This window comes from Lolium perenne, chromosome 3 (genome assembly GCF_019359855.2).
Source record: "Lolium perenne isolate Kyuss_39 chromosome 3, Kyuss_2.0, whole genome shotgun sequence".
NCBI lineage: Eukaryota > Viridiplantae > Streptophyta > Magnoliopsida > Poales > Poaceae > Lolium > Lolium perenne.
This window is the reverse complement of record NC_067246.2, coordinates 286,245,108-286,272,701: the sequence shown is the minus strand read 5'-3', so window position 1 is coordinate 286,272,701 and position 27,594 is coordinate 286,245,108. Positions and strand designations below refer to the sequence as shown.

At 42.9% G+C, this 27,594-nt stretch overlaps 1 protein-coding gene across 3 annotated transcripts; it reads left to right on the top strand.

Moving 5' to 3' along the window:
* Nucleotides 1-747: 747 nt before the first annotated feature.
* Nucleotides 748-27,594, top strand: LOC127344215 (5'-3' exoribonuclease 3). 3 transcript variants are annotated; one of them, XM_051370433.2, is made up of 23 exons: nucleotides 748-1,074; nucleotides 20,113-20,215; nucleotides 20,799-20,875; nucleotides 20,998-21,189; nucleotides 21,374-21,493; nucleotides 21,588-21,650; nucleotides 21,867-22,013; nucleotides 22,097-22,261; nucleotides 22,447-22,524; nucleotides 22,645-22,731; nucleotides 23,272-23,541; nucleotides 23,631-23,726; nucleotides 24,454-24,549; nucleotides 24,719-24,789; nucleotides 24,926-25,054; nucleotides 25,133-25,209; nucleotides 25,296-25,336; nucleotides 25,410-25,484; nucleotides 25,577-25,734; nucleotides 25,952-26,056; nucleotides 26,135-26,210; nucleotides 26,313-26,419; nucleotides 26,499-27,594. In XM_051370433.2, exons 1-23 carry the CDS (start codon nucleotides 871-873, stop codon nucleotides 27,127-27,129), a joined length of 3,168 nt encoding a protein of 1,055 aa, XP_051226393.1. In that variant the 5' UTR covers nucleotides 748-870; the 3' UTR covers nucleotides 27,130-27,594. The 3 variants fall into 3 exon arrangements, with proteins under 3 accessions (XP_051226393.1, XP_051226392.1, XP_051226394.1); XM_051370432.2 differs by lacking the exon at nucleotides 748-1,074 and adding an exon at nucleotides 19,063-19,404; XM_051370434.2 differs by lacking the exons at nucleotides 748-1,074; nucleotides 20,113-20,215; nucleotides 20,799-20,875 and having other exon boundaries at nucleotides 21,056-21,189; nucleotides 21,408-21,493.

Here is a 27,594-nt window from a genome sequence, read left to right as displayed (position 1 = left end):
CCGCGATTGCAGCGCGGCCGCGCGGGAGAGGCCCCGCCGCCGCCGTCTTCCGCACGGGCTTTGCCCGGCGAAGTCATCCGGCGACGGCGAGGGGGGTTGGAGCCTGGGGGCTGGGGTGGCGGCGGCGGCGGGCTAGGTTTCCCCCGAGCCGCCCCTGGAGACGACGCGGGGGTCTGTACTATAGTTCCAGATTTGTCCTAAGTCAAACTTTGAGTAGTTTGAGCAAGTTTATAGAAAAGTTTTTGTTGTCGTACTCGAACAACTATAGATTAGGTGTTGTCTTTTAGCAGTTATGTTACTGAGTGACTAGTACTTAATATGGATAATGGATGTGTACGACGAAGGTCGCCATAAACTAGAATATCAATTGTTTTGAAATGGAGAAAACATTTATATTATATCGTAGATAGAAAATCAGTACGATTATACAATAAATGTATACCCCTTCAGTCCGAAAAGAAAGATATTCTCCTTAGCATACGGAAACGAAGCTATCACAAACACTCGAACGCTTATGGAAATGAAGAAATCTTTACTCGAAATTCAAACATGGACATTTTCACGAAAAAAAAGTGTCAGGCCAGGACGGTCATCTTGGGCTGTTCTGGGGCTCACTTTAAACCGTCTCAGTTTGCCGCAAACGGCCCGCTCAAGTTGGAGTCAACGCTTTGTCTCCTCCCCGCAGAGCGCAGAAGAGCTCTGCTTTCTTCCGCCATTCTCCTCTCTCCGACCCTTCCCACTCCGGCTTCCAGAAGGGCTGTTCGGAAGGCATATTTGCCATCCCGTCTGCCCCCGTCCGTTCGCTCACAGTATTAGGGTTGCGGCGAGGTATCCTTCTAGTTCTAGCCGGCGGCGGCCGCTGCGGCGGAGATGGGTGTCCCGGCGTTCTACCGCTGGCTGGCGGAGAAGTACCCGATGGTGGTGGTGGACGTGGTGGAGGAGGAGCCCGTGGAGATCGAGGGCGTCAAGGTGCCCGTCGACACCTCCAAGCCCAACCCCAACAGCCTCGAGTACGACAACCTCTACCTCGACATGAACAATATTATTCACCCATGCTTCCACCCGGAGGACAAGGTACGCCCGCTCGCTTTGCTCTCTCTCTCTATCTATCCCCTTCGATCTCGAGATATGTTGATTTTCGTTGGGCTCGAAGTCTCGGGCTGTTTGGGTGGGGGATGGTGAAGCTGCGTAGATACTACCTCCTCCTTCAAATTTTGATCACACTTGTGCGCCAATTGGGTTAACTGCAAATTTTCATATAACAATAGAATAGAGCATATCGGCAAATAAATTTCACATCAGACTAGTTTAACATAAGGTTTATTTGCTCTTTTATCAAATACCGCAATGCTGAACTGAACTGAATTACTACAGAGAGTTAGTAGTTGAGACAGTATATTTTCAACACTACAAAGAGTCTCAGGGAGTTACTAGTTGAGACGGTATATTTTCAACACTACAAAGAGTCTCAGGCCTGACAGTATATTGTAAGGGTGGTAGGGAGTTACTAGTTGAGACAGTACATTGTCAACACTACGAATTCAGAATTACACACTTGTAAATGTTCTTTTTTTTTCTTCAAGAGTACACACTTGTACATGTTCTAATCCCTAACAATTCAGCTAATAAGAGATCAACTAAGAAGTAAAAACAATGGCATACTGCGGCAACAATTCAGCTAATTATACTAAGGGAAGCAACAACAATATTCAGACTTGCTAACAATATCCAGACTCGAAAATTTAGACTAGCTGTACCTCCAATACCCCACTTATGGGATATAATATAACCATGTTCTCCAAATGCAATCCGACACCGTGAACTGTATGGGGAAGAAAGGCAATCAGAATATACTTAAATACTGTACTTACATATAGTCATCTCATGGATCAGGTATTTTAGAACAAACCACTTTATATTAACAGTGTCATGTTTGAAATCAAGTCTCAAGGTGTTGATATATCTGGAAATAGTGATACCGCCTTGTCTTGATATTCTTTGATTCGGGACTGGCTAAATCATAATCAAATAAAGGATTGAATTGGTTTGTTTATGCATGTAATCAATGTTAAACGGAGTAGGATGACACCTGAGCGGGTACGATCCTGTCACGTCAGGCTAACTAGACTTGCGGTAGAAGTTGTAATCCTAACCATATTGTAAACCCTAGATTGTATGTCTGTTATATATAAAGAGTATACGCCTGCCCTAGAGAGGTACGGCAATTCAATCCAATCTATACTTTTTACATGGTATCAGAGCAACCCGCTCTTTGATCATCCATGGCTCCTCCCTCTCCCGCAGCCCCTGCCGCCCCAGCCAACATCGCTCAAACCATCGGCGCTGCGATCACCGTCAAGCTCGACCAGGACAACTTCCTGTTATGGAGGGCTCAGGCTCTTCCTGCTCTCTACAGCCTCGATCTGTTCGGCTTTGTAGATGGGAGCAACACCGCGCCGCCCAAGAAGGTTCCAGCGTCCGAGGGAAGCTCGGAATCGGTGGCGAACCCTGAGTATGCAGCGTGGTTCAAAACAGATCAGCAGGTTCTGAGTGCTCTTCTTGCATCTCTGAACCCATCTGTGCTCGGCCATGTGATGCTGCTGGACTCATCTGCGAGCGTATGGAGCGTACTCACCCGGATGTTCTCGTCACGATCCAAGGCGAAGATCGTGCAGCTCCGCACGGCGCTTGTGAAGCCGAAGAAAAGGGAGATGTCCCTGTCTGACTACTACAACCACGTGAAGAAGATTGCTGACACCATGGCGACAGTCGGCAACCCTCTGAGTGATTCAGAGGTTATTTCATATATTCTTGCTGGGATCAGCGAGGATCACGAGAATTTCACTACGTCGTTATCGGTGATAGCTTCAAAGGGTGATGATGATTTCACTCTCAGCGACCTCTATGGGCACATGGTCGCATACGAGGCACGCAACGTCGATCGCGTGTCCAATGGATCTCCTCAGTTCCAACACTCCGCCAACACTGCATCGCGTGGAGGAGGATACGGTGGCTTTCAGCGCGGTGGCGGAGGCCGCGGACGCGGCGATGGTGGCCGTGGCTATGGAGGAGGTCGCAACTACAACAATGGTGGCGGCTACAACGGTGGTGGCTATGGCGACGGAGGTGGCCGCAACGGAGGCAATAATTCTGGGCGAGGCAACGGTCAAGGAGGAGGTCGTGGTCGCAACGGTGGCGGAGGTGGCAAATCCACCTGCCAGATCTGCGGCACCTATGGACATGACGCTCTTCGCTGCTACAATCGGTTCAATCACGCCATCCAACCTGAGACATCAAATCGCGCTGCCAACTACTCCAACTCGAACGAGATTGCTGAACCGACCTGGATCATGGACTCCGAGGCGACAGATCACATGACCAACGACATGGATCGCCTCCACGTGCAGAAGAACTACGACGGCCATGATCAGATACAGGTGGCCAATGGTATGCATATTCCTATTTTACATGTTGGTGAATCTTCTTTGTCTGGTCCAAACCAATCTGTTCTACACCTGAAAAATGTCTTACACACTCCACACATTAGCAAAAATCTCATATCTGCCAATAAACTTGCTTTTGATAACAATTGTTTCATTGAGCTTCACCCCTTCCATTTTCTTATCAAGGATCGCATCACGAAGCAAGTTCGTCTACACGGTAGGGCTCAAGGTGGTCTATATCCGGTGCTGCATCCACGCTCTCGTCAAGCACATCTTGCCACTCCATCCAAAGATATGTGGCACCGGCGTCTTGGTCATCCCACATCATCGATTGTTCAAGCCATCATCTCCACCAATAAATTAGTTTCGTCGTCAAATAAAAAGCTAGTTGAGCATATTTGTGATGCATGCCAACAAGCAAAAGCACATCAACTTCCTTATGAGTTGTCGTATAGAGTCTCTACTGTTCCTCTAGAGTTGGTTCACACGGATGTGTGGGGACCAGCGGTTAAATCTTCTGGTGGCTTTAGTTATTATGTAAGTTTTTTGGATGATTTTAGCAAGTTTTCGTGGGTCTATTTGTTGAAACACAAGTCAGATGTTGAGCATGTCTTCTATCAATTTCAGAAACGAGTTGAGCGATCTTTGGGTGTTAAAATTCTTTCTGTTCAGTCCGATTGGGGAGGGGAATATCAGAAATTGCATCGCTATTTTCAGAATACTGGCATCACTCATCGCCTCTCCTGTCCCCACACCCACCAACAAAACGGTGCCATCGAAAGAAAACACCGTCATCTTGTCGAAACTGCCCTTGCTCTTCTTGCTCAAGCTTGTGTTCCTCTTCATTTTTGGGATGATGCCATCCTCACGGCTTGCTATCTCATTAACCGGATGCCTAGTCGAGTTATTCACAATGAAACTCCCGTCACAAAATTGTTTAACATCCCTGTTCGGTATGAAGCTTTACGTGTTTTTGGGTGCGCGTGCTGGCCGAACCTTCGATCCTATAACAACCGGAAATTGTCTTTTCGGTCTATTCGCTGTGTATTTCTTGGGTACAATCCGGATCATCTTAGTTTCAAGTGTCTTGATCGGTCTACTGGCCGTATATATATCTCCCGTGATGTAGTTTTTGACGAAACAATTTACCCATTCTCTATTGACCACTCCCAAAATTCCCAACCCACTGAAGATCTTCTCCTTCTTCCGATCCAAAGAAGAAATTCCTCAATGTGTAATGATATGGACTGTGCTACTAACCCGGTTCCTAGTATTGCTGTATCAGGTGCAGGCGCTCCCGTCGACTCTTCATTTCATGGCGTGCATGTCCCTCCTGACGACGATCATGGGGCACCGGATCCTGCTGCTTCGGACGACCATGCGGCTCATAACGATGTTGAAAGGACACGGATGTCGCCTAGAGGGGGGGGGGTGAATAGGCGATTTAAAACTTTTACGAGATGGGCTTAACAAATGCGGAATAAAACTAGCGTTTACTTTGTCAAGCCCAAAGCATATATACTATGGTTCACCTATGTGCACCAACAACTTATTCTAAGCAAGAGTTCACCTATGTGCACCAACAACTTATGCTAAGCAATACAAGCAAGTATGTGATAGCAAGATATATATAACTTCAAGCACGATGGCTATCACAAGGTAAGGTGCATAAGTAAAGAGCTCGGGTATAGAGATAACCGAGGCACGCGGGAGACGATGATTTATCCCGGAGTTCACACTCTTGCGAGTGCTAATCTCCGGTGGAGAGGTGCGGTTGCTTAGTGCTCCCGAACGCCACAAGAGGCTCACCTTGAGGTGTGGTTGCTCGATGCACACCAACGCCACAAAGGCCTCACCCCAAGATGCGGTACTCACACCACACACCGAACGCCACGAAGGCGCCTCACCTAAATCTCCGGTGACCCTCGCCACAAAGGCCTAGGTCACGGTTCCACTAAGGGATTTCCTTCGAGGCGGAAACCGGGCCTTACACAAAGATTGGGGCACACATCCACAACTTAATTGGAGGCTCCCAACAAATCGCCACAAAGGCCTAGAATCCGTCTAGGGTTCCAAGAACCCAAGAGTAACAACTTCCTTGCTTTCACCTCCACGAATCACCGTGGAGAACTCAAACCGATGCACCAAATGCAATGGCAAGAACACCACAAAGATGCTCAAGTCCTTCTCTCTCAAATTCCAACAAAGCTACAAAAGCTATTGGGGGAATAAGAGAGGAAGAACAAAGGAATTCACAAAGAACACCAAGATCAAGATCTAGAGAGTTCCACTCACAAAGAGATGGATTTGATTGGTAGAAATGTAGATCTAGATCTCCTCTCTCTTTTCCCTCAAATGGGGGCAAGAATCATGGAGGGATTGAGAGATGGAGCAAGCTTCTCTAGTTCAACAATGGAGGGGAGAGAGAGTGAGAGAAGCACAGCCCAAGGAGGAAGAAGGGGGGTATTTATACCCCCAAGAAAATCGAGCCGTTTGGGCAAAAACGGGGCCGGATATTCCGGCCCAAGTTGGGGCCGGATTATCCGGGGCCGGATAATCCGGCCTCAGGGACAAAACCTGGACAAAATCCGGCCAAAAATCCGGCCCCTATCCAGAGCTGCTTTTCTTCCGGTCCTTAGACGATTTCGGGGCCGGATATTTCCGAAATATCCGGCCCGGATAATCCGGCCCGGATATTTCCAAAATATCCGGCCTAAGAAAAATCACGAAACACCAAACCTAAAACGGGCATAACTTTTGCATCCGGACTCCGATTTCGATGATCTTGGGCTCGTTGAAATCACAACAACGAGCTCTACAACAATATGCATAGAAACATCATAGTCCAGCAAAGGAGGATAGAAACAAATGATGAAAGGTTTGACCTATCTCAAAAAGACATACCCAAAACCTCCAATCTTGAAAATGCAACAAGTTGCCCATGGAAAAACCATTCTCAATGAACTAGAGCTTGTCATGAGAATAAGCACAAGCTCTAAAACATCACATGGATAAGATCCAAATAAAACCAAGAAAGATGATGAACCAAACTCGAAAACGCAACAAGTGATCTATGCGAAATCCGTTTTCGATGAACTAGAAGCTTGTCATGAGAATAAGCACAAGCTCTAAAACATCACATGGATAAGGTCCAAATAACAACCAAGAAAGATGATGCAAGGATGCAAAGATTTGAGCTCTCTCCGAACGATACGATCGAGTTACTCACTCGAGAGCCCTCTTGATAGTACGGCAACTAAACTATAAACCGGTCTCCAACTACACTATGAGACCGGTGAGAAACAAACCCTATCAAGAGCAAACCTTATACTTGCGCATTCCACTTGAGCTCGATGACGACGATCTTGACCTCAACAAGATGGAACGCCTTTCTTGCTTGTGCTTGCTTGACGAAGTCTTGTGGATTGCTCCCCATAATCCACCATGGGAGAGCTTCTTCTTGCGCATCTTCACATATCCATGATCACCATATGGATGGCAAGACTCAAGCAAAGGATCTCTTCGAGATGGCTCATCTTGAACTTGCACTTCATTTCTTCATTCTTCATCATGTTGATGTCTTGAAGTAGCTTGAGGGCTCACTTCATCTTCATCTTCAAGACATACTTGACACTTGATATCCTTCATCAATTTCTTCTTATTGCAACCTTGAAGCCAACATATGGTTCAAGAATTGCCTATGGACAACTCCTACAAATATAACTCAATGCAAACATTAGTCCATAGGGATTGTCATTAATTACCAAAACCACACATGGGGGCTCCATGCACTTTCAATCTCCCCATTTTGGTAATTGATGACAATCTCTTTGAGAGGGTTTATATAAGGAATTGAAGTAACAAATAAGTTGAATATATAGAGCAAACTCCCCCATAATATATGCATGTGTGAATGATCTTGACTTTCATTGCATATATTGGCATTCAAAGCCTAGTGGAGTTTCCTCTAAATATTCAACTATGCAAAGCAACAAGATGCAATGCAATAAAAGCACATGCTTAAGCACAAAGCAAAGACATAACCAAATTCCCTTAAACCCTCCAAACTTCTCCCCCATTGGCACCAATTGCCGAAATGGGTGAAAAATTTAGAAGGCCAATATAGTGAGAGTTCCTCCATAGCGTGTGCATTTCTCATAATTTGAGTGGAATCAAATGCTCATATCCAATGACGAATATTCGGAAGGAATCACACTATAGATAGGATCAAAGATTGCAAAAAGATAACAAAGTCAAGAAGCTTCAACAAATGAAGCAAGCAACCAAATGAACCACAAGGAAGATACCAAAAGAAAGATAGATATTATGATAAGATCAAGAAGATTGCTCTAAATAATATGAGGAAGCTCCCCAAGGTTTGTGCACAAAACTAGACAATTTCCATTAGAGTATAAAGTGCACAAACATGGAATCATCACTCCCATAATATCATTCAAAAACAAAAGATACCAAGTGAATCAAACTCTAATGATCGCCACAAGATAGTGCTCTAAATCAAATGAGGAAGCTCCCCAAGGTACATGCATAAATTAAAATGTTGTATTTGAATACAATATGCATAACATGGAATCCTCACTCCCTCATTACCATTTAAAACACAAACATTTGGAATAGATCATAGATAGAGAAATAAGCTTAACACTTGCAACAAACAAATAGTTGAGCAAAAAGTAAGAGGCACCATAATAAAAGGCTCAACCAAGAAGATATGTGAAAGGCATGATAAAGCATATTATAAGACTATTATATGGATGAGCAAAAAGCATCATCATAGTCTTCAATGAATTATATTTCTTAGCATGACCAATCAACATGCAACAAATAAAAAAGATATCAAATGGAGATGTATCATCTCTTATGTGTATAAGTTTCTCTAAGTGGACAATATCACAAAGATATTTATCCACAAAGAAACATGCACACACCAAATAGATACACAAGAAAAATAGCATGATATCCAAGACGAAGTCATGCAATATACCAATAAGATTTTTGCTTAATAGCATGGCCAAAGGCTCAATATTATCTTATTGTACATTCATGAACTTCAACCACAAACAACTAAAATACATCACAAATATCAACAAGGGATAGAAGATAGTTGGGATGCATTTGAGAAAGGCAACAAGTATCACAAACGGGGATACCAAAAGAAGTAACTAAATTTGCACTTTCATCTATATTGCACATGTGAGAGCCTTGAGGAATTGATATGCAACAAAATTGCTAGATAGGCATAGTTGGGATGGATGAATCATGAGCATGATTTAAAATACTTCCCAACACATGCACTCATCTCAAATTACTCACATTCACAATAAAGAGGTTTCATTAAGACTTTTGCAAGAAGCACAACATTTGCAAATCAAGAGATTCATGCCAAGATGCAACCATAAGGTTGGATACAAGAAAAGTATGCATGAGAAGATACTTGTTACCAAGATAGCATTGGTGTGGATGTAGTAGATATGTGTTCGTTGATCATCCTAGCTTGCCTCACGTTACCATTGAGTCACCACTTCTTTCCAAGAGTGAGACAAGCATTCAATGCATATCCATTGTACCTAACACAAAGGTAAGTACAAAATGGTCCCCAAACTAATTGGGTCCGAAGTAGTTAGACACACTACAACATATAGGACAAACTCCACAATTCTATGTGCATATAGATATGAAATTGAATTTCATGCACATCTTAGCCAAATTAGGATTTGATGGAGTTTACCCTATATATTGGATCAAAGAAAGTGACACATGCCATAAGATATACATATATTAAATATGCATGCACAATACTTTCAAGAACCAAAGGAAGATACAATTTGGACAAAACACCAAATAAACCAAGAGACAATGGTTGTCCAAATTATATCAAAGAATCAAATCAACACAAGATTGACTCCAAAGACTTATCTCATTATAAGAAGCTAATTAAACCTAAGCACAAAGGAATGAGATAACCAACTCCCAAGAGAGCAAGGTTCCAACAAATAAACCAAACCCTCGACACTTTTTATGATGGCACACGGTACCAAAAAGAAAATTTATGACTCCCAAAACCAAATTTTTGATAAAGATCAAGAGAAGTTTATATAACAAATATAGGAGAGCTCCCCCAAGATTAGTGCATTATCTAGGATTTAGAATATGGATACAAAATGCACACAACTAGGATCATCACACTACCTATATCTACAAAAAAAAACTAAGAAAGTTTGAATAGAAAAAAGAACACATGGGAGTCAAAGCACAACAAATTCATGGCAATAAATAAGGCAATTTAAACACAAGATCCATAAGATGCAAGGAAGACACATGGGAGTCAAAGCACAACAAATTCATGGCAATAAATAAGTCAATTTAAACACAAGAGCCAATGTAGATATGATCAATAAATATCTACCTCATAATTGATTACCAATTGTCCTAGGACAAGAGGTATTAGGAAATATTTCCCGGTGGTAGTTTGTAAGTATACATAAGATCATATTTACAACGAACAAAGCATATGGTAAAAGATAAGAGTTAACCATCATGCAAAGAAAGTTTCTTGATAGCTTCATTTAGTCATACCAACATGCAAGGCAATTAATAGTATTCATACCAACATGCAAAGCAATTAATAGTATTCATACCAACATGCAAAGCAATTAATAGTATTCATACCAACATGCAAAGCAATTAATAGTATGACTTGAAGCACATGGTTTTCCAAAAATGTATTGAGGGACACGTTGTGAAAAACCATGCCAAGAAAAACTTACACAAATAAGATCCACAAAGATATTAGCAATGAAGCCATTTAAGCAAATTGGAGCTTGTTTGAGCAAACATGCCACATAGGAGAGATAATCTACAATATCAATTCTATGTGACACAACCTCAAATGTTCACATTTCCTAGGCTTGTAATATGCACAAAGCTTATTACTCCCCCATAATGTGATAAGGAATTTATTTTCACAAGAGGCAAATAAGATCCAACTAGAGATATTAATGAACATTAGAATTTGAATTTCTCATGAAGATGACATACCACATAGAGACTAGATAATCTTGCAATATCAATTCTAAGTGATATTCCTCATGTACACACATTGTTAGGATTGTGAAATTCCTAAAGGCATATCACTCCCCCAAAATGTTATAGTCCAATAATCTCTCATAAGAGCCATATAAGATACAACAAGATGCAAAGAGGCTCCAACACAAGCACAAATACATGGTGTGCAACCTAACATACATAGCCTTGATTTCTCAAGAAAAACACGTAGGATGCACAACATATACAAACACATGTTAGGAACAAAACTAACACATGCAAAGGGGCGAGTAACTTTCAATATAAATGAGTTGAGCACATGTTACCGCAAGGAGGAACATTGGGTGTATGATAGAAGTAAGATAACCAAAAGACTTGGCTTGAGATAGTATAAATGATGAAGATCCCTTAACTCTTCATGATGTAGCCAAGTCTCCAATGCCCTCCAACAAGCACCTATTGATCAAGTTTTGGATTGTTGGTCCCCAACTAAGTTGGGTCCTAAGAGGTTAGTCACAATAGGCCTGGCAACCCAAATGGTTCTTTTCTTGACACCACTTTGAGCACCAACAAATTTGGCAAACACATTGCCACCCTCATCCTTACGAAGAGAATAAACATCATCAATGGTGATAGAGTTGGATGAGGTACCAATAGTGCAAAAGGAGGAGATGTGACCCTTCTCACGGCATATGTAGCAAGTTCTTTTCTTCTCCTTCTTCTCACTAGATTTCTCCACAATGGGAGCATTGGCTTGATTCTTCTTGGGAAGTGGCATTTCTTCAACTTGAGGTTGAATATGAGTTTGAGCTTGAGGCCGCTTCCCTTTTTGCTTCTTCTTCAAAGGGCAAGATCTAACATGGTGCCCTTCAATTTTGCACTTGAAGCAAACGATCTTGGCCGGTCTTTGACTTGTACTTTGCCCTTCTTCTTCTTGTTGTTCTTGGACTTGATCTTGTTGTTGGAGTTGAATCCAAGTCCACTCTTGTCATTGGGGGATTGTTGCACACTTAACATCTTATCAAGTTTGCATTTCCCTTCATGACCCTTTACCAAGTCGTTCTTCAAAGAAGAGACTTGGGCCTTGAGCTCTTTGATTTCCTCTACATGGTTAGTAACAACACAAGTACTAGTGGAAGTAGAACCTTCATTGTTAGAGCAACAAGGCAATGAAGATAATTCATCACAAGATTTAGCAATATTATGAGTGGATGAATTACTAGGACTAGCACATGGCAATATAACATTTTGAGTAGTAGTGCTAGTACCCACATGAGGCTCACAAGGTGTTGCCTTAGATATTATAGCCTCATGAGCTAACTTTAGCCTATCATGAGAGGCTAGAAGATCCTCATAGGAGCTAGAAAGCTTTCCATGAATTTCTCCCAATTTCCCATAATTGCTAGTTAGCAAATCAAGTTGAGCCCTTAGCTCAACATTCTCCTTCAAGGTAGATGCTTCACAAGAAGTAGAGTTAGTAGCACAAGCATCATTATCAATAGCAATAGGAGAAGGCAAGTTGGCATGCACTTTTAGATAAGAAGCTTTAAGTTGCTCATGCGACTCGGTGAGTTTGGTGAGCGCACTCTCAATGACCCTTGAGCCCTTTTTGAGTTGCTCAAAATCCTCAAGGAGTTTAGCATTAACAAACACAAGCTTATCATTTTTTAGCTTTAGTTCATTTGCCATCTCAAGAGCTCTATCATGGTTTTCCTTTTCTCTAGACAATTCTAGAGCAAAGGTCTCCTCAAGAGCTTCCTTGATGGTTTGTTCTTCTTCAAGTTCATTCTTTAAAGATGCTACATCATCGGCATACTCTCGTTCAAGAGCACCCTTTTTATCAATGGTGTTCTCATGCATCCAAATAAGTTTTTGGCTCTCAATAGCGGTAGTCAAGATTTCAAAGAAGTGAGTGCTAGCAATTTTATCTTTGCAAATAATCTTGAATACACTCTTACCCTTATCGCGTAGAGAGACAACCCAATCCTCTTCTTCATAAACATCCTCATCCTTATCACCACGAGAAGTATGAGGTTCCATGGTAGGAGATACCGTGGAACCCTTGGCCATAAGGCACATATGAGAACCGTGAGATAAAGATGAGGAGTTACTTGAGGCTCCTTTCAAGATCTTGTCTTGACCAATAGAATCTTTGGTTTCCTCTACAATGTTAGTCACACAACAACTAGAGGAAATAGAAGCATTTTTATCATGGCCACAAGACAAAGCAAGCATATCATCATTAGATTTATTCAAGCAACTTACACATGATATGCAAGGACTATCAACACAAGCATGTAAATCATTTCTAGTGCTAGATGTGTTTGAGTCCGTAGATGAAACATTGCATTGAGATAGAGATGAAGAATCATCAATAGAAAGCTTAATATCAACATTGCAATTTTCATCACCACTCACCATATCATTACCTTGTGTCTTGACACACTTTGGTGAAGTGGATGAAGATGAGAACTCATCACGGCCGGAAGTGGAAGCAATGCAATCATCCTTAATAATATTGGACACATCATATTTATCTTGAATTTTTGTCCATAACTCATGAGCGCTCCCAAAAGGCATGATTGAAGAAGTAACTACATTGCTCACAACAATGGAAAACACATGAGAAGCAAGAGCATCGAGGCAAGAGTTTTTCTCCTCCTCAAGAGATAAATTTTGAGGATCCTTAGGAGAAGAAAAACCCATGCCAAGAAATCGCTCCATGTCCCAGACATACGCCGCAAAATATTAAGCACATAAATTTTCCATAGATCATAATTTGTGCCATCAAATATAACCAAGTTATTGTGCGCTAATCCCCTAACCGACATCTTTACTCTCAAGGCGGTGAAGCCTAAGAATGAGAGACCTTGCTCGATACCAATTGAAAGGACACGGATGTCGCCTAGAGGGGGTGAATAGGCGATTTAAAACTTTTACGAGATGGGCTTAACAAATGCGGAATAAAACTAGCGTTTACTTTGTCAAGCCCAAAGCATATATACTATGGTTCACCTATGTGCACCAACAACTTATTCTAAGCAAGAGTTCACCTATGTGCACCAACAACTTATGCTAAGCAATACAAGCAAGTATGTGATAGCAAGATATATATAACTTCAAGCACGATGGCTATCACAAGGTAAGGTGCATAAGTAAAGAGCTCGGGTATAGAGATAACCGAGGCACGCGGGAGACGATGATTTATCCCGGAGTTCACACTCTTGCGAGTGCTAATCTCCGGTGGAGAGGTGCGGTTGCTTAGTGCTCCCGAACGCCACAAGAGGCTCACCTTGAGGTGTGGTTGCTCGATGCACACCAACGCCACAAAGGCCTCACCCCAAGATGCGGTACTCACACCACACACCGAACGCCACGAAGGCGCCTCACCTAAATCTCCGGTGACCCTCGCCACAAAGGCCTAGGTCACGGTTCCACTAAGGGATTTCCTTCGAGGCGGAAACCGGGCCTTACACAAAGATTGGGGCACACATCCACAACTTAATTGGAGGCTCCCAACAAATCGCCACAAAGGCCTAGAATCCGTCTAGGGTTCCAAGAACCCAAGAGTAACAACTTCCTTGCTTTCACCTCCACGAATCACCGTGGAGAACTCAAACCGATGCACCAAATGCAATGGCAAGAACACCACAAAGATGCTCAAGTCCTTCTCTCTCAAATTCCAACAAAGCTACAAAAGCTATTGGGGGAATAAGAGAGGAAGAACAAAGGAATTCACAAAGAACACCAAGATCAAGATCTAGAGAGTTCCACTCACAAAGAGATGGATTTGATTGGTAGAAATGTAGATCTAGATCTCTCTCTCTTTTCCCTCAAATGGGGGCAAGAATCATGGAGGGATTGAGAGATGGAGCAAGCTTCTCTAGTTCAACAATGGAGGGAGAGAGAGTGAGAGAAGCACAGCCCAAGGAGGAAGAAGGGGGTATTTATACCCCCAAGAAAATCGAGCCGTTTGGGCAAAAACAGGGCGGATATTCCGCCCAAGTTGGGGCCGGATTATCCGGGGGGATAATCCGGCCTCGTGGACAAAACCTGGACAAAATCCGGCCAAAAATCCGGCCCTATCCAGAGCTGCTTTTCTTCCGGTCCTTAGACGATTTCGGGGGCCGGATATTTCCGAAATATCCGGCCCGGATAATCGGCCCGGATATTTCCAAAATATCCGGCCTAAGAAAACTGCAGAAACACCAAAACTAAAACGGGCATAACTTTTGCATCCGGACTCCGATTTCGATGATCTTGGGCTCGTTGAAATCACAACAACGAGCTCTACAACAATATGCATAGAAACATCATAGTCCAGCAAAGGAGGATAGAAACAAATGATGAAAGGTTTGACCTATCTCAAAAAGACATACCCTGTAAAACCTCCAATCTTGAAAATGCAACAAGTTGCCCATGGAAAAACCATTCTCAATGAACTAGAGCTTGTCATGAGAATAAGCACAAGCTCTAAAACATCACATGGATAAGATCCAAATAAAACCAAGAAAGATGATGAACCAAACTCGAAAACGCAACAAGTGATCTATGCGAAATCCGTTTTCGATGAACTAGAGCTTGTCATGAGAATAAGCACAAGCTCTAAAACATCACATGGATAAGGTCCAAATAACAACCAAGAAAGATGATGCAAGGATGCAAAGATTTGAGCTCTCTCCGAACGATACGATCGAGTTACTCACTCGAGAGCCCTCTTGATAGTACGGCAACTAAACTATAAACCGGTCTCCAACTACACTATGAGACCGGTGAGAAACAAACCCTATCAAGAGCAAACCTTATACTTGCGCATTCCACTTGAGCTCGATGACGACGATCTTGACCTCAACAAGATGGAACGCCTTTCTTGCTTGTGCTTGCTTGACGAAGTCTTGTGGATTGCTCCCCCATAATCCACCATGGGAGAGCTTCTTCTTCGGCGCATCTTCACATATCCATGATCACCATATGGATGGCAAGACTCAAGCAAAGGATCTCTTCGAGATGGCTCATCTTGAACTTGCACTTCATTTCTTCATTCTTCATCATGTTGATGTCTTGAAGTAGCTTGAGGGCTCACTTCATCTTCATCTTCAAGACATACTTGACACTTGATATCCTTCATCAATTTCTTCTTATTGCAACCTTGAAGCCAACATATGGTTCAAGAATTGCCTATGGACAACTCCTACAAATATAACTCAATGCAAACATTAGTCCATAGGGATTGTCATTAATTACCAAAACCACACATGGGGGCTCCATGCACTTTCAGATGTGGCCTCAGACACAGACTCGGAGCCCGCTTCTCCGCCCACACCGGCTCGTGGGCCGGCCTATGATGCGGATCATGACTCCCCTGCACCATCTCCGTCTGCTGCTTCCTCGCCATCGCCAAGTCCTGCACCTGCCCCTGCACCTACACATCCTATGCGCACTCGGCTGCAGAACAATAAAGTGCGTCCGGTTCGCCTCTATGATGGGATCATCCGATATGACTCGTCCAAGCGTGCCTTTGCTGCTGAACCCACGTCTCATCATGACGCTTTGGCTATTCCTGTGTGGAAAACGGCTATGGATACGGAGTTTGATGCGCTTCGTCTCAACAATACCTGGCGTCTTGTGGAACTGCCCTGTGGACACCATATCATCGGCTGCAAGTGGGTTTTCAAGGTCAAGCACAAATCTGACGGCACCATTGATCGCTACAAAGCTCGTCTCGTCGCCAAGGGCTTCACTCAGCGTGCTGGTATTGACTACACTGACACGTTCTCCCCGGTGGTTAAACCCACGACAGTTCGCCTGATCTTGTCCATCGCCGTTTCTCGCGACTGGGCTCTTCGCCAAGTGGACGTCCAAAATGCCTTCCTCCACGGCGATATCCAGGAGGAGGTATACATGTCTCAACCACCAGGATATGTTGATCCAGATCGCCCTCACCATGTCTGTCGACTGCAGAAATCGCTTTACGGCCTCAAACAGGCGCCATGAGCGTGGTACTCCAAGCTAAGTGTCAAGCTTCAGTCCATGGGTTTCAGGCCATCCAAAGCAGATACCTCCTTGTTCATTTTCCTTAACCCACGAGTCACTATTTATATGTTGAGTTACGTGGATGATCTCTTCTTCGGTGGCTCGTGTCGACGTACTGTGGAAAATCTTCTGGAGCTAGTTCGTGTCTCCTTTGCTGTTAAGGATCTTGGATAACTTTCCTATTTTCTTGGATTAGAAGTGACAAAGATGTCTGATGGAATAGCACTAACTCAGACCAAGTATGCTACCGATCTGCTTCGGAAGGTGAATATGCAAAAATGCAAGGGTATTGCAACGCCCATGTCGTCATCGACAAGCTCGGCAAGAATGCCGGCACTATACTCACCGAAGCAGAGGCCTTCGTTTATAGGAGCACGGTGGGAGGTTTGCGGTATCTATGCTTGACACGGCCGGACATTTCTTTTGCGGTAAATAAGGCGTGTCGGTTCCTCTCTCTGCTCCTACGTATGTGCATTGGTCTGCAGTTAAAAGGGTGCTTAGATATGTGAAAGAAACTCTGAAGGTTGGACTCGGTATACGGCGTTCGCAGTCCACAGAGTTAAGTGTATATACGGATGCAGATTGGGCAGGGTGTCCCGATGATCGCCGATCAACTGGAGGATATGAAGTGTTCTATGGACCCAATCTGATATCGTGGAGCTCTCGGAAACAACCTACAGTCAGTCGTTCGAGTACTGAAGCGGAGTATAAAGCCATTGCAAATGGCACGGCAGAGGTATCATGGTTGCAGTCAGTTCTTCGAGAGCTAGGTGTGTTTCAGGCTCAAGCTCCAATTTTGTGGTGTGACAATCTCGGTGCAACTTTCCTCGCAGCAAATCCTGTGTTTCACGCTCGGATCAAACATATCGAAATTGATTTTCATTTTGTACGAGAAAAGGTGTCAGCTGGAGCACTGAAGGTGAGGTTCATCTCTACGCGTGACCAGATTGCTGATATATTCACAAAGGCCCTTGGCAAGGAGACGTTTGATGGAATGAAGTATGGATTGAATTTAGTTAGCCCTTGTTTGGATCGAGGGGGACTGTTAAACGGAGTAGGATGACACCTGAGCGGGTACGATCCTGTCACGTCAGGCTAACTAGACTTGCGGTAGAAGTTGTAATCCTAACCATATTGTAAACCCTAGATTGTATGTCTGTTATATATAAAGAGTATACGCCTGCCCTAGAGAGGTACGGCAATTCAATCCAATCTATACTTTTTACAATCAACACACATGTACAGTAACCTACAAATCTTGTATCTTCAAGCAAGCAAAGATTGCAATCAAAACAACTTAGACTCAACACACGAGTAGCACTAGTACTAAAGCACAAGTACATGACAAAACCAAATCCAGCCCATGGACATGAGACGGCGAATCACTGGATGGTTGTAACATACAAATTTGAATGTAGCAGAAGAGGGGGCAAGGGACCTTTTGTTGAGCGTCGTCGTGGTCAGGGTTAGGCAAGTCGCCCTCCCCTTGTGCGTGGTCCGTTGCAACTCCGGACAAGAGTTCGACATGGAGGAGGTCCTCTGTTGCTGCTTGTGCGCCCTGCCGTCGCCCACAACAGGTGCAGCTCCAACTGCTCCGGATGGAGCCGTCGGTGAGGTCCGCCACCGTGTGGAGGTCCCGGAGTTGTCGAGCCCACATATATGAAATGCTCATCCACCCCTCAGTCGGATCTAAGAGCATCTTGGCCGTTCGGGGGCCACCGCGTGGTGGCGCGTTTGGGGGTGCTCATTTCCAGCCGCGACCCCCAAATTAAGCGTAAAAGTTGTATGCGGCGTCCCTGATAGTGCCCCGTACCGGGGGTGGGCAAACCGGACAATATTTGAAGCACACTCGAATTGTAGCGTTCTCTGAGGCGCGCGACTGGGGAAGCGAGAGATGCTCTAATGTGCCCATATGTATACCGTCGTAGACCACTGCCGCACCAATTCGCTGCCGCCGGCCCTACGGGTAGCACATACTCATGTTGATTTGGTATATTTCCTTTGTACTCCCTTTTAATTTCCAAGGGGGGCAGTAGGGGGCATCATCAAAATTAATCGACACAACCACGTGCCACTAACCTACATCGCACCACACGTGTCGCCTCCGGAGTCCACATGGAGCAAACAATCAATCATACTCTAAGTACTACGCATATATATGTGTGCACCTTTGGACCACATTTTGCAAGTTTGTCTATGAAATTGCACGTAGAGCACACGTTTATGCACTTGTTGTTTTTTTTTTTATTTAGAGAAGTTTGTCCATTGTTGTTTCTCAAATCCTAGCCTCAGACATTTCCACGAGGCCCATCAGCGTCAGCCCAGGACGGCTCAATCTTGGGCTGTCCCGAGGCTTACCTTCCCGTCCCAGTTCGCCCGCTCACATCAGAGTCAACGTTTTTGCTTCCTGGGAGAACTCCGGATAGCGCAAAAGAGCAATACCGCCTCTCTCCCCGTTGCCCACACGAGATATTTCCACCACGCCCCGAACGAAAGGGCATATACCTATACCATCCCGGGCCGTCCCTCCTTTTTTTAGGGTTTCGCGCGCGCCTCACTCCCCCCCGTCCTCTGCTGCCCCCCGCGTCCGTTCGCTCAATAATAGGGTTAGGGTTGCGGCGAGCTCCCCTTCCCGGCGGCGGCGGCGGCGGCGGCGGCGGAGATGGGCGTCCCATCGTTCTACCGCTGGCTGGCGGAGAAGTACCCCATGCTGGTGGTGGACGTGGTGGAGGAGGAGCCCGTCGAGATCGAGGGCGTCCAGGTGCCCGTCGACACCTCCAGGCCCAACCCCAACGGCCTCGAGTACGACAACCTCTACCTCGACATGAACGGGATCATTCACCCCTGCTTCCACCCCGAGGACAGGGTACGTGCGCTCGCTCGCTCTCTCTATATCCCCGCTCAATCTCGAGATGTGACGATTTGATTGGGCTCGACGCCTAGGGGTAGGGGTGTTTGGGTGGGTGATGGTGTAGCTGCGTAGATGTACTATATTATTGTGCTTGGTTGATTGGTGTATGAGGGAGCTAGTGCGGAGAAGAGTTTTGGGTTCGAGAAGAAAAATTGGTTTTATTAAACGTTGGGGAACGACTTTTGTGATTAAAATCGAGCTTCTAAATTGTCCCCCAAACCATATTAAGATGCCTGCCTGGAGGATGTTGCAGCTCACCTATTCGAATTTGATGTTTTCCCCTAACCATATTCAGATGCCCGGAGGATGTTGCAGCTCAACTATTCAAATTCGATGTTTTCCCCTAACCATATTAAGATGCCCGGAGGATGCTGCAGCTCAACTATTCAAATCTGACGCTGCAGTTCTAATCGGCTCTTATGTTATCTCTCAAACCACGTTTTGCAACTTAATTTCTGGACTAGTGTGAATCTGCCAAGACCAGTCCAAGTTTAATTTACTTAGGAGGCCCTGCAGTTTGCAGATTCTGCGCTGCTTCTTTTATCAACGGTCTTACTGGAAGTGTTTTATTTCCCCTCAATAAGAACGTTTTACGTTTTGCTCAATTGCTATTAACTTCTGCGTTGACTCTGATTCTCTCCGCTATTGTATTTTCTGCCGCAGGCCTCGCCAACAACATTTGCCGAGGTCTTCCAGTGCATATTTGATTACATAGATCGGCTCTTTATCATGGTTCGCCCTCGCAAGCTTATGTACATGGCCATTGGTACGCATTTCGTCTCTGTTACGGAGGGAATCCTCTTGCTGTTCTTCTCCCTTTGCCTGTTGTAATGTTGCTTGAACTGATGGAGTTCACATGGTAGAAATTATGAGTGCTCACTATACCTTACTCTGTCGCTTGTTATGGTACTATCATGAATGAAGAACATCTCATCATAATGCAAATATGTATATGCTCACATGATACTCCTTCCAAAAACATAATGCATATAATCCGAAGCAAAATATTTTTAAGCTGGTTAAGTTTGTAGCAAAACAAATTAATATCAGTAGATACACCATCAATCTTGTTTTCGTACCATATTTATTTGACACTATAGATATCGATATTTAAAGTATGAACTTGGTCAAACTTGTAAAACTTTGACATGCTTTATAGTTTTGGGAAGGAGGGAGTAGTTTGTCCTGATGCTGACACTCTCATGGTACTCATAGTCTTCCTTTAGAATGAATAGGCCCATGTATGAACAATGGTGGCATAATTCATCTACTTGTTAAGCTTTCCTGTCATGCAGTTATGTTAAACACAATTTTCTCCATTTTGTATTATATCCTACAATGGTTTACAGATGGTGTGGCACCTCGCGCTAAGATGAACCAGCAGCGCTCGAGGCGATTCAGAGCTGCAAAAGATGCAGCTGACGCGGTGAGTGTTCTATTGGCCTCTTATACTCAGTATATAACTGTAGAGCTGTATCTATTGGTGTTATGTAGGTATTTGCAACCATCTGTGATTGCACTCACTGGTCACTGTTGCCATATCTCCAGGCTGCTGAAGAAGAAAAATTGCGTGAAGAGTTTGAGAGGGAAGGCAGAAAACTTCCTCCAAAAAATCAATCGCAAACCTGTGACTCTAATATTATTACTCCAGGGACAGAGTTTATGGCTGTTCTATCAGTTGCTTTGCAGTACTACATCCATCTCAGATTGAATTATGATCCTGGGTGGAAACAGATTAAAGTAAGCATGACATTTTGATAATTCGGCTTTCTACTGGGTGCCTGTTTGATGATTTGACTTGCTACTGGGCATTATCTTTTGTTAGCATGTTTTAGCCATGTTTCCTTATGGTTTAGAAATGTTTTAGGTTGGTACTGGGAAAGTATGTATAGACAATATATGTTCTGATTAAAATCTTCTGAAGGTTATTCTTTCTGATGCCAATGTTCCTGGTGAAGGGGAACACAAAGTTATGTCCTATATTCGTGGCCAAAGGAATCTCCCTGGATTTAACCCGAATACCAGACATTGTCTGTATGGCCTGGTAAGTTCTTTATGATTAATGCTTTATTTCTTGTTTGACACTATTTTATATGTTAGTTGTCTTGCTAATGTATAACTTATTCTCTTAAATACAGGATGCAGATCTTATCATGTTAGCTTTAGCAACACATGAAGTACACTTCTCCATACTGAGAGAGGTTCTCATCCTTTCTCAAATGCTTCAAATTTACACTTCATTGCCTTGTGCTAAGAAAAAGTGAAGTTGTTTATATATTTTCCTGTTTTCTGCGTTGCTTTTTTTCTACCTTGTGAAATTTATGACTTGTAACTTTCTTTCAGAGTATTTTTTTTCTTGATCATCTTGTTTGACTTTATGGCATGAAAGCTTATTTGCATGCACTTTGTGTTTGCAGGTGGTTTTTACACCTGGACAGCAGGATAAATGCTTCATATGTGGCCAAGTTGGACATCTAGCGGCAAAATGTGAAGGAAAGGCAAAACGGAAAGCTGGGGAGTATGATGAGAAGGGTGATGAAATTGTACCAAAGAAACCTTACCAGGTAATGATGATCAGTTTCTATTGGTGCAACTTGTATCCAAGATTTTTTCAGTGGTATCTTACCTCACTTTTGTGTCTTCACAGTTCTTGAATATATGGACCCTACGGGAATACATAGAATACGAGTTCAAAATGCCAAATCCACCTTTTGAGATCGATCTTGAACGTATCATTGATGATTTCATCTTCATGTGCTTTTTTGTTGGCAATGATTTTCTTCCACACATGCCAACACTAGAGATCCGTGAGGTTTGTTTCCTATTTTGTAGTTCAATCTTAGTATGAAGCTAGCAGCTAACAAGTTATGTAGTGTTACTAGTTACTAGAGTGGAGCTGTGTTTTATTCTTAAAAAGTTCGACAAGTTTCCGTTTTCTGCTTGTAGATCACTCTATTAAATTGTTGTCACAGTGTTAACTTTCTTATTTGTCTGTAGGGAGCTATTAATTTGCTAATGGCTGTATACAAGAAGGAATTTCCTTCAATGGGTGGCTATTTAACTGATGCTTGCACGGTATTTAAATTTTATTTGTACAGGAGCTGATCCATGTGGTTTCGTCTTCAGATATTTACTTGATTTCAGATGACATATGGTTATTTCAGCAATAACATGGTTCTTTCTTTATTGTTGTAGCCGGATCTGAATAGAGTTGAACACTTCATTCAGGCAGTTGGTGCGTTCGAGGATAGAATATTTCAGAAAAGAACTCAAATTCACAAGGTAACAATGATGGCCAGCTTGATTTTACTCTAACTTCAGTTATACCTGGCATATGTAATTGCGAAGAGGATTATGCCAATATGACATTTCTTCTCTGGGTGATCTTGCATGTTTTCTCATGTTGGTAACCTCTTTCTACAATTGTGTTCCTCGTTTTTTCCCCATTTACTTTTATTGTTTGATATCTGCTTCTGTAGTTTAGTGTTTATTTTTTATTTAAGCTCGAATGTTTTGAGGTGCTCTTCATGCGTTGTGAATATTATGAACTCTATGAAATTTTACGGAATAAGAAAAATATGTTCCCATTTAGTGGTGTTCTATCCATATTTAGCATTGTAATTGAATATACTATCATGAAATTTGCATTTAGTGTAACTGTGTAAAGCTCATGGAACTAGACAATACAAGTCTGGAACTCTTGAATGCAAATGTTTCTTGACCTACTTCTATACATTTGATGATCTAGTGTTGGAAATGTTAGAAAGAGTAGTTGGATTTTTCACTCAAAGTTCACATTTACAATTATTCTGTCCTGTGTAGCGTCAAGCGGAAAGAGCAAAACGTGATAAGGCCCAAGCAAAGCGAGGTGATGATCTGGATCCCCATGTCAGGAGTGATCTTATTGTGCCTGTTGCACGTTTCCAAGGGTCTCGCCTTGCCTCTGGGTCTGTAGCTGCACCCTACGAACAGAATGGCTCTCGTAAAGATAGTACCGAAAAGGGCAGCCGAGATAAGAAAGCACGTGTTTCAACATCAGGTTCCAGCCTTTCTGCTGCTGTTGTTGAAGCTGAAATTGGCCTTGAAGCACAGGTACTTCATTTGATCTTGTCTGGGAAGATTTTGTATTTGTTCAAAGATATTTTTATGGTTTCATCTGAACCTTGCTGTAACTTCCACAGGAACGTGAGAACAAAGAAGATTTGAAGTCGATGCTAAAAGATGCACTTCGTGAGAAATCAGATCTTCTTAATTCTGAAAATCAAGAGGAGGACAATGTATGTCATATATCTTTGGTTATCTGTGTGCAAATCTTGTGCTGTTGCTGTATTGGTTCTCTGTGGTTGTAAGTTCAACAGTGCTCTGGCATATTCTAATGTTGGATTTGTTGAACCACTGGTCACTGTATGCCATTGCTCATCGGCTTAATATTCCTTCCTTTAGTGATAAGATAAGATAAAACTACATTCCTGGTAGAGTAATGATTATACAAGTTAAATATTTCTTAGAGATAAGATAGGATTAAATTACATTCCTTTTAGAGTATGATTATATAAGTTAATAATCACTAGTTGCATTAGGGGCTATGTAAGTTGTCCCTTGAAAGGGAATGCCACACTTAACACATTGTCCTTAAGCAATGGAATAATTAATATGTTCCAAGTTCTCAGGATCTTGTTCTTCAGGTGGATAGATAAGGGCGACTGCCCTATCCTTTGTCTTCAGACGTTTACTCACCACTTCATGTGACACCAAGTCATTGAATATATTTGAATCTATAGGTTTATTGAAAGCACATTTTATATTTTGGATCTTAAATATAAGTGCTCAGGGATTAGGCCCTTTCTGGGGCGGGTGCCCTTTTAGTGTTGCAAGTTACGGAAGATATTTGGGACTAGAGGAATTGAATATAAACTTCCATTTTGGACCTAATGAAGCTCTATTTTTTCTGTATAGTTTATTGGTTAAAAAATGTAAGTGATAACCTTGTTTGTTAATATTCAGGTAAAGCTTGGAGAACCTGGATGGAGGGAAAGGTACTACGAAAATAAGTTTGGGGCAAGAACACCTGAGCAGATTGAAGAAATACGTACAGATGTTGTAAGTATCTTGGAACTGCCTATTAATTTACCATATTCATGATTAATTAGTGACACCATGACTGTTGCCATTATTGCTTTATTCGTGGCAACTTTGATAAAAAATGTTACATGATCATTTTCCCCCAATTGTGTTATTTTCTCGTATGATGTGCTTTATGCTCCTTTAGGTTCTCAAATATACTGAAGGTTTGTGTTGGGTAATGCACTACTATTACGAAGGTGTCTGCTCATGGACATGGTAAGCTTGTTGTAATTGGCCAAATATATGATGTTACACAGTTCTATTTGTAGCACAATTGTTGATAATCCTTGTATCATTCTCCATCCAGCCCACCAATACCTGTTTATTTCTAATTGCTCCTTATGATATGTAGGTTTTACCCTTACCACTATGCCCCTTTTGCTTCGGATTTAAAAGGACTAGGCCAGCTTGATATAACTTTCGAACTCGGGTCACCTTTCAAACCATTTGATCAGCTTATGGGAGTTTTTCCAGCAGCGAGGTGAATAGATATTGCATTTCTTCGATCTTATTCCTTAATGCGATGGATTATTTGATAAGTTTTTAAATGATATTTCAGCTCGCATGCACTCCCTCTACAGTATCGGCAATTGATGAGTGATCCAAGTTCGCCTATAATTGATTTCTATCCGATTGGTATGCTGATTTTACAATCATGGATTCATCAGATTCTCCTATAACCTTACGCCAATTATAATCTGTCTTCACCTTGTACTCTGCAGATTTTGAGGTCGATATGAATGGAAAACGGTTTTCTTGGCAGGTATGTTGATCTTCGTGAGCATAATTTGTATATCAGATGTCTGCCATATTTAAAGAAAATCCGTACTTCACAGGGGATAGCGAAACTGCCCTTTATTGATGAAGCTAGGTTGCTGGCTGAGATTAAAAAAGTTGAACATACTTTGACGGTATGAAACAGTTTCTGATGTGTGTATTATGTTTATGATATGGAGGAGACGACCTTGTTCTATGTTAACCATTTTCCTCATCATTTGTGTAGCCTGAAGAAGCAAGGCGAAACAGTACAATGTACAATATGCTTTTTGTGAATGGGTCCCATCCGATTTCGCCCTATATCTACTCTCTCAGCAGTAAATTTGGACATCTATCTGATAATGAGCGAAATGAAATTAAAGAACAGCTCGATCCTTCTGCTAGGTAGCTCGCCCTACAAGGATTCTTGATTGTTTGTAGATTCGTTCTTTTGTTTGCTTAAGTGTACAGTTATATTAGCACTTATTGGCCTTCTACATGATATACTGAACACGCTGTTTGTTCAGGCCTTTGGGTAAAGTGAAAACATGAGTAGACTGCCATATTCTTATATAACAAAAACGTGCCCTTTATATGGGCTGTTCTTGCTTATGTTGTGCAGCGGAGGAATGAATGGTTACATCTCACTTTGTGGTGGGGATCCAAGCCCGCCTGTCTTCAGGTCTCCTGTGGATGGACTAGAAGATATTATGGACAATCAAGTGATGTAAGTTCATTCTTTTTCTGTATTATTAGTTAATATAGTGGCACTTCCGTTCAAAATTATGACATTTGCCTTCGCTAGATCTACAATTTACAAGCTTCCAGATCCTCACAAGCACATAGCACGCCCACCTGTTGGTGTTATCATACCCAAGAAGGTACAGTACAGTATGATTTTGTTGTAGCAGCAACACTAGTATATCATTCCACCTGGGGATGCGCTTATGGCTAACAGGCTTATTGTTTAATCTACTCTGAAGATTGTCGAAGCTGGTGATCTGAAACCACCACCTGTTCTGTGGCATGAAGACAGTGGCAGGAGGGCTTATGATAATAATAATAGAAGGCATTCTGATTACAGTAGCAGGTAGTATGAGCTCTTCGCCTTAATTTGTGAATCGTTGCTTCCACATTGCAAATCCTTACCTACTTGTGAAATGGCTCAGGCCAAACCCTGCAGGAGCGATACATGGCCGCCAACTTGGGGAAGCTGCCCACCGACTAGTTGTGAACAGCTTGAATGTTCGCGGCGGTGGGCAGTATGCTCCGGCTAGGCCGTATCAAACTATAATGAATGGTATGCATTATCCAAACGGAATGCCACCAAGGATGGAGCAGCCTGCTGGACGTCCTGGTTGGCATGTTCCTAGCGATATACCAAATGGTCATGGACCACCTTATGCACCGCCATCAGGTCATCAGTATACAAGAGATAATCGCGGAAGACACCAATCTTATGCAAGAGATAGCCACAATGATTCGAGAGGAGTGGGTCGGCATCAATCTGGACACCATCAGAGTAGTAGCCACTCATACTCATCACATCCCGCTCCTCCATCATCGGGTTTTGGACGTTATGGGCAACCCCCATCTCACACTGGGGGGTATAGTGCTGCCTACCAGCCTGCACCATATGCAGGGGCCCAGCAGTGGCAGCAGCAACAACCTCATAGTTCCTATTCAGGGGGTGGGGCACCTCCTGCAAGGCCTAATTCACGACCACATCAATCACAAAACCGCTACGGCACCTTAGATAGGACTTCAAACAGGAGACCACCAGGTCAGGGCCGCTACTAGGCCCGTGTCCTCTTTGGTTCTAGCCCTGGTTTTGCTGTTACTACTTACTAGAACTTACTTGGCTTACATCAGGTATAGGAATAGACACATCATTTGCAAAGTCTGGTGATCTTGAAGCTTCTTGGTTTTGGCATAAAAGGTACCCATGGGGAAATGTTGTAACTACAGTTATTGCCAGACCACCAGAAAGTTGATTAGACAACATATTTGCAAAATCTGGTGATCATCAAGTTTCTTGGCCGTGGCAGCGAAAATTCCAAGGGACAAGTGTTGTATACTAGCAATTGTTGTCTTATTTCTGTTCTTTCATTTGTAGCCGTTTAAGCAGAACATTATATATAAGTTCCCAGTGCGATTGGGAAGATGTCCAACAAGTTTTGTATTGTAGAGATAATGTATGTATCTGGATTCATTCAATTTTGATGATGGATAATTAGATCGTACACAAGTTCTTTCTTTGTGTGA

Coding starts and splice junctions, on each gene's coding strand:
- LOC127344215 (XM_051370433.2), top strand. CDS start 871: ATGGGTGTCCCGGCGTTCTACCGCTGGCTGGCGGAGAAGTACCCGATG. Junction 21,190..21,373: donor CTGGGTGGAAACAGATTAAA/GTAAGCATGACA, acceptor AATCTTCTGAAG/GTTATTCTTTCTGATGCCAA. Junction 21,651..21,866: donor ACTTCTCCATACTGAGAGAG/GTTCTCATCCTT, acceptor TTGTGTTTGCAG/GTGGTTTTTACACCTGGACA.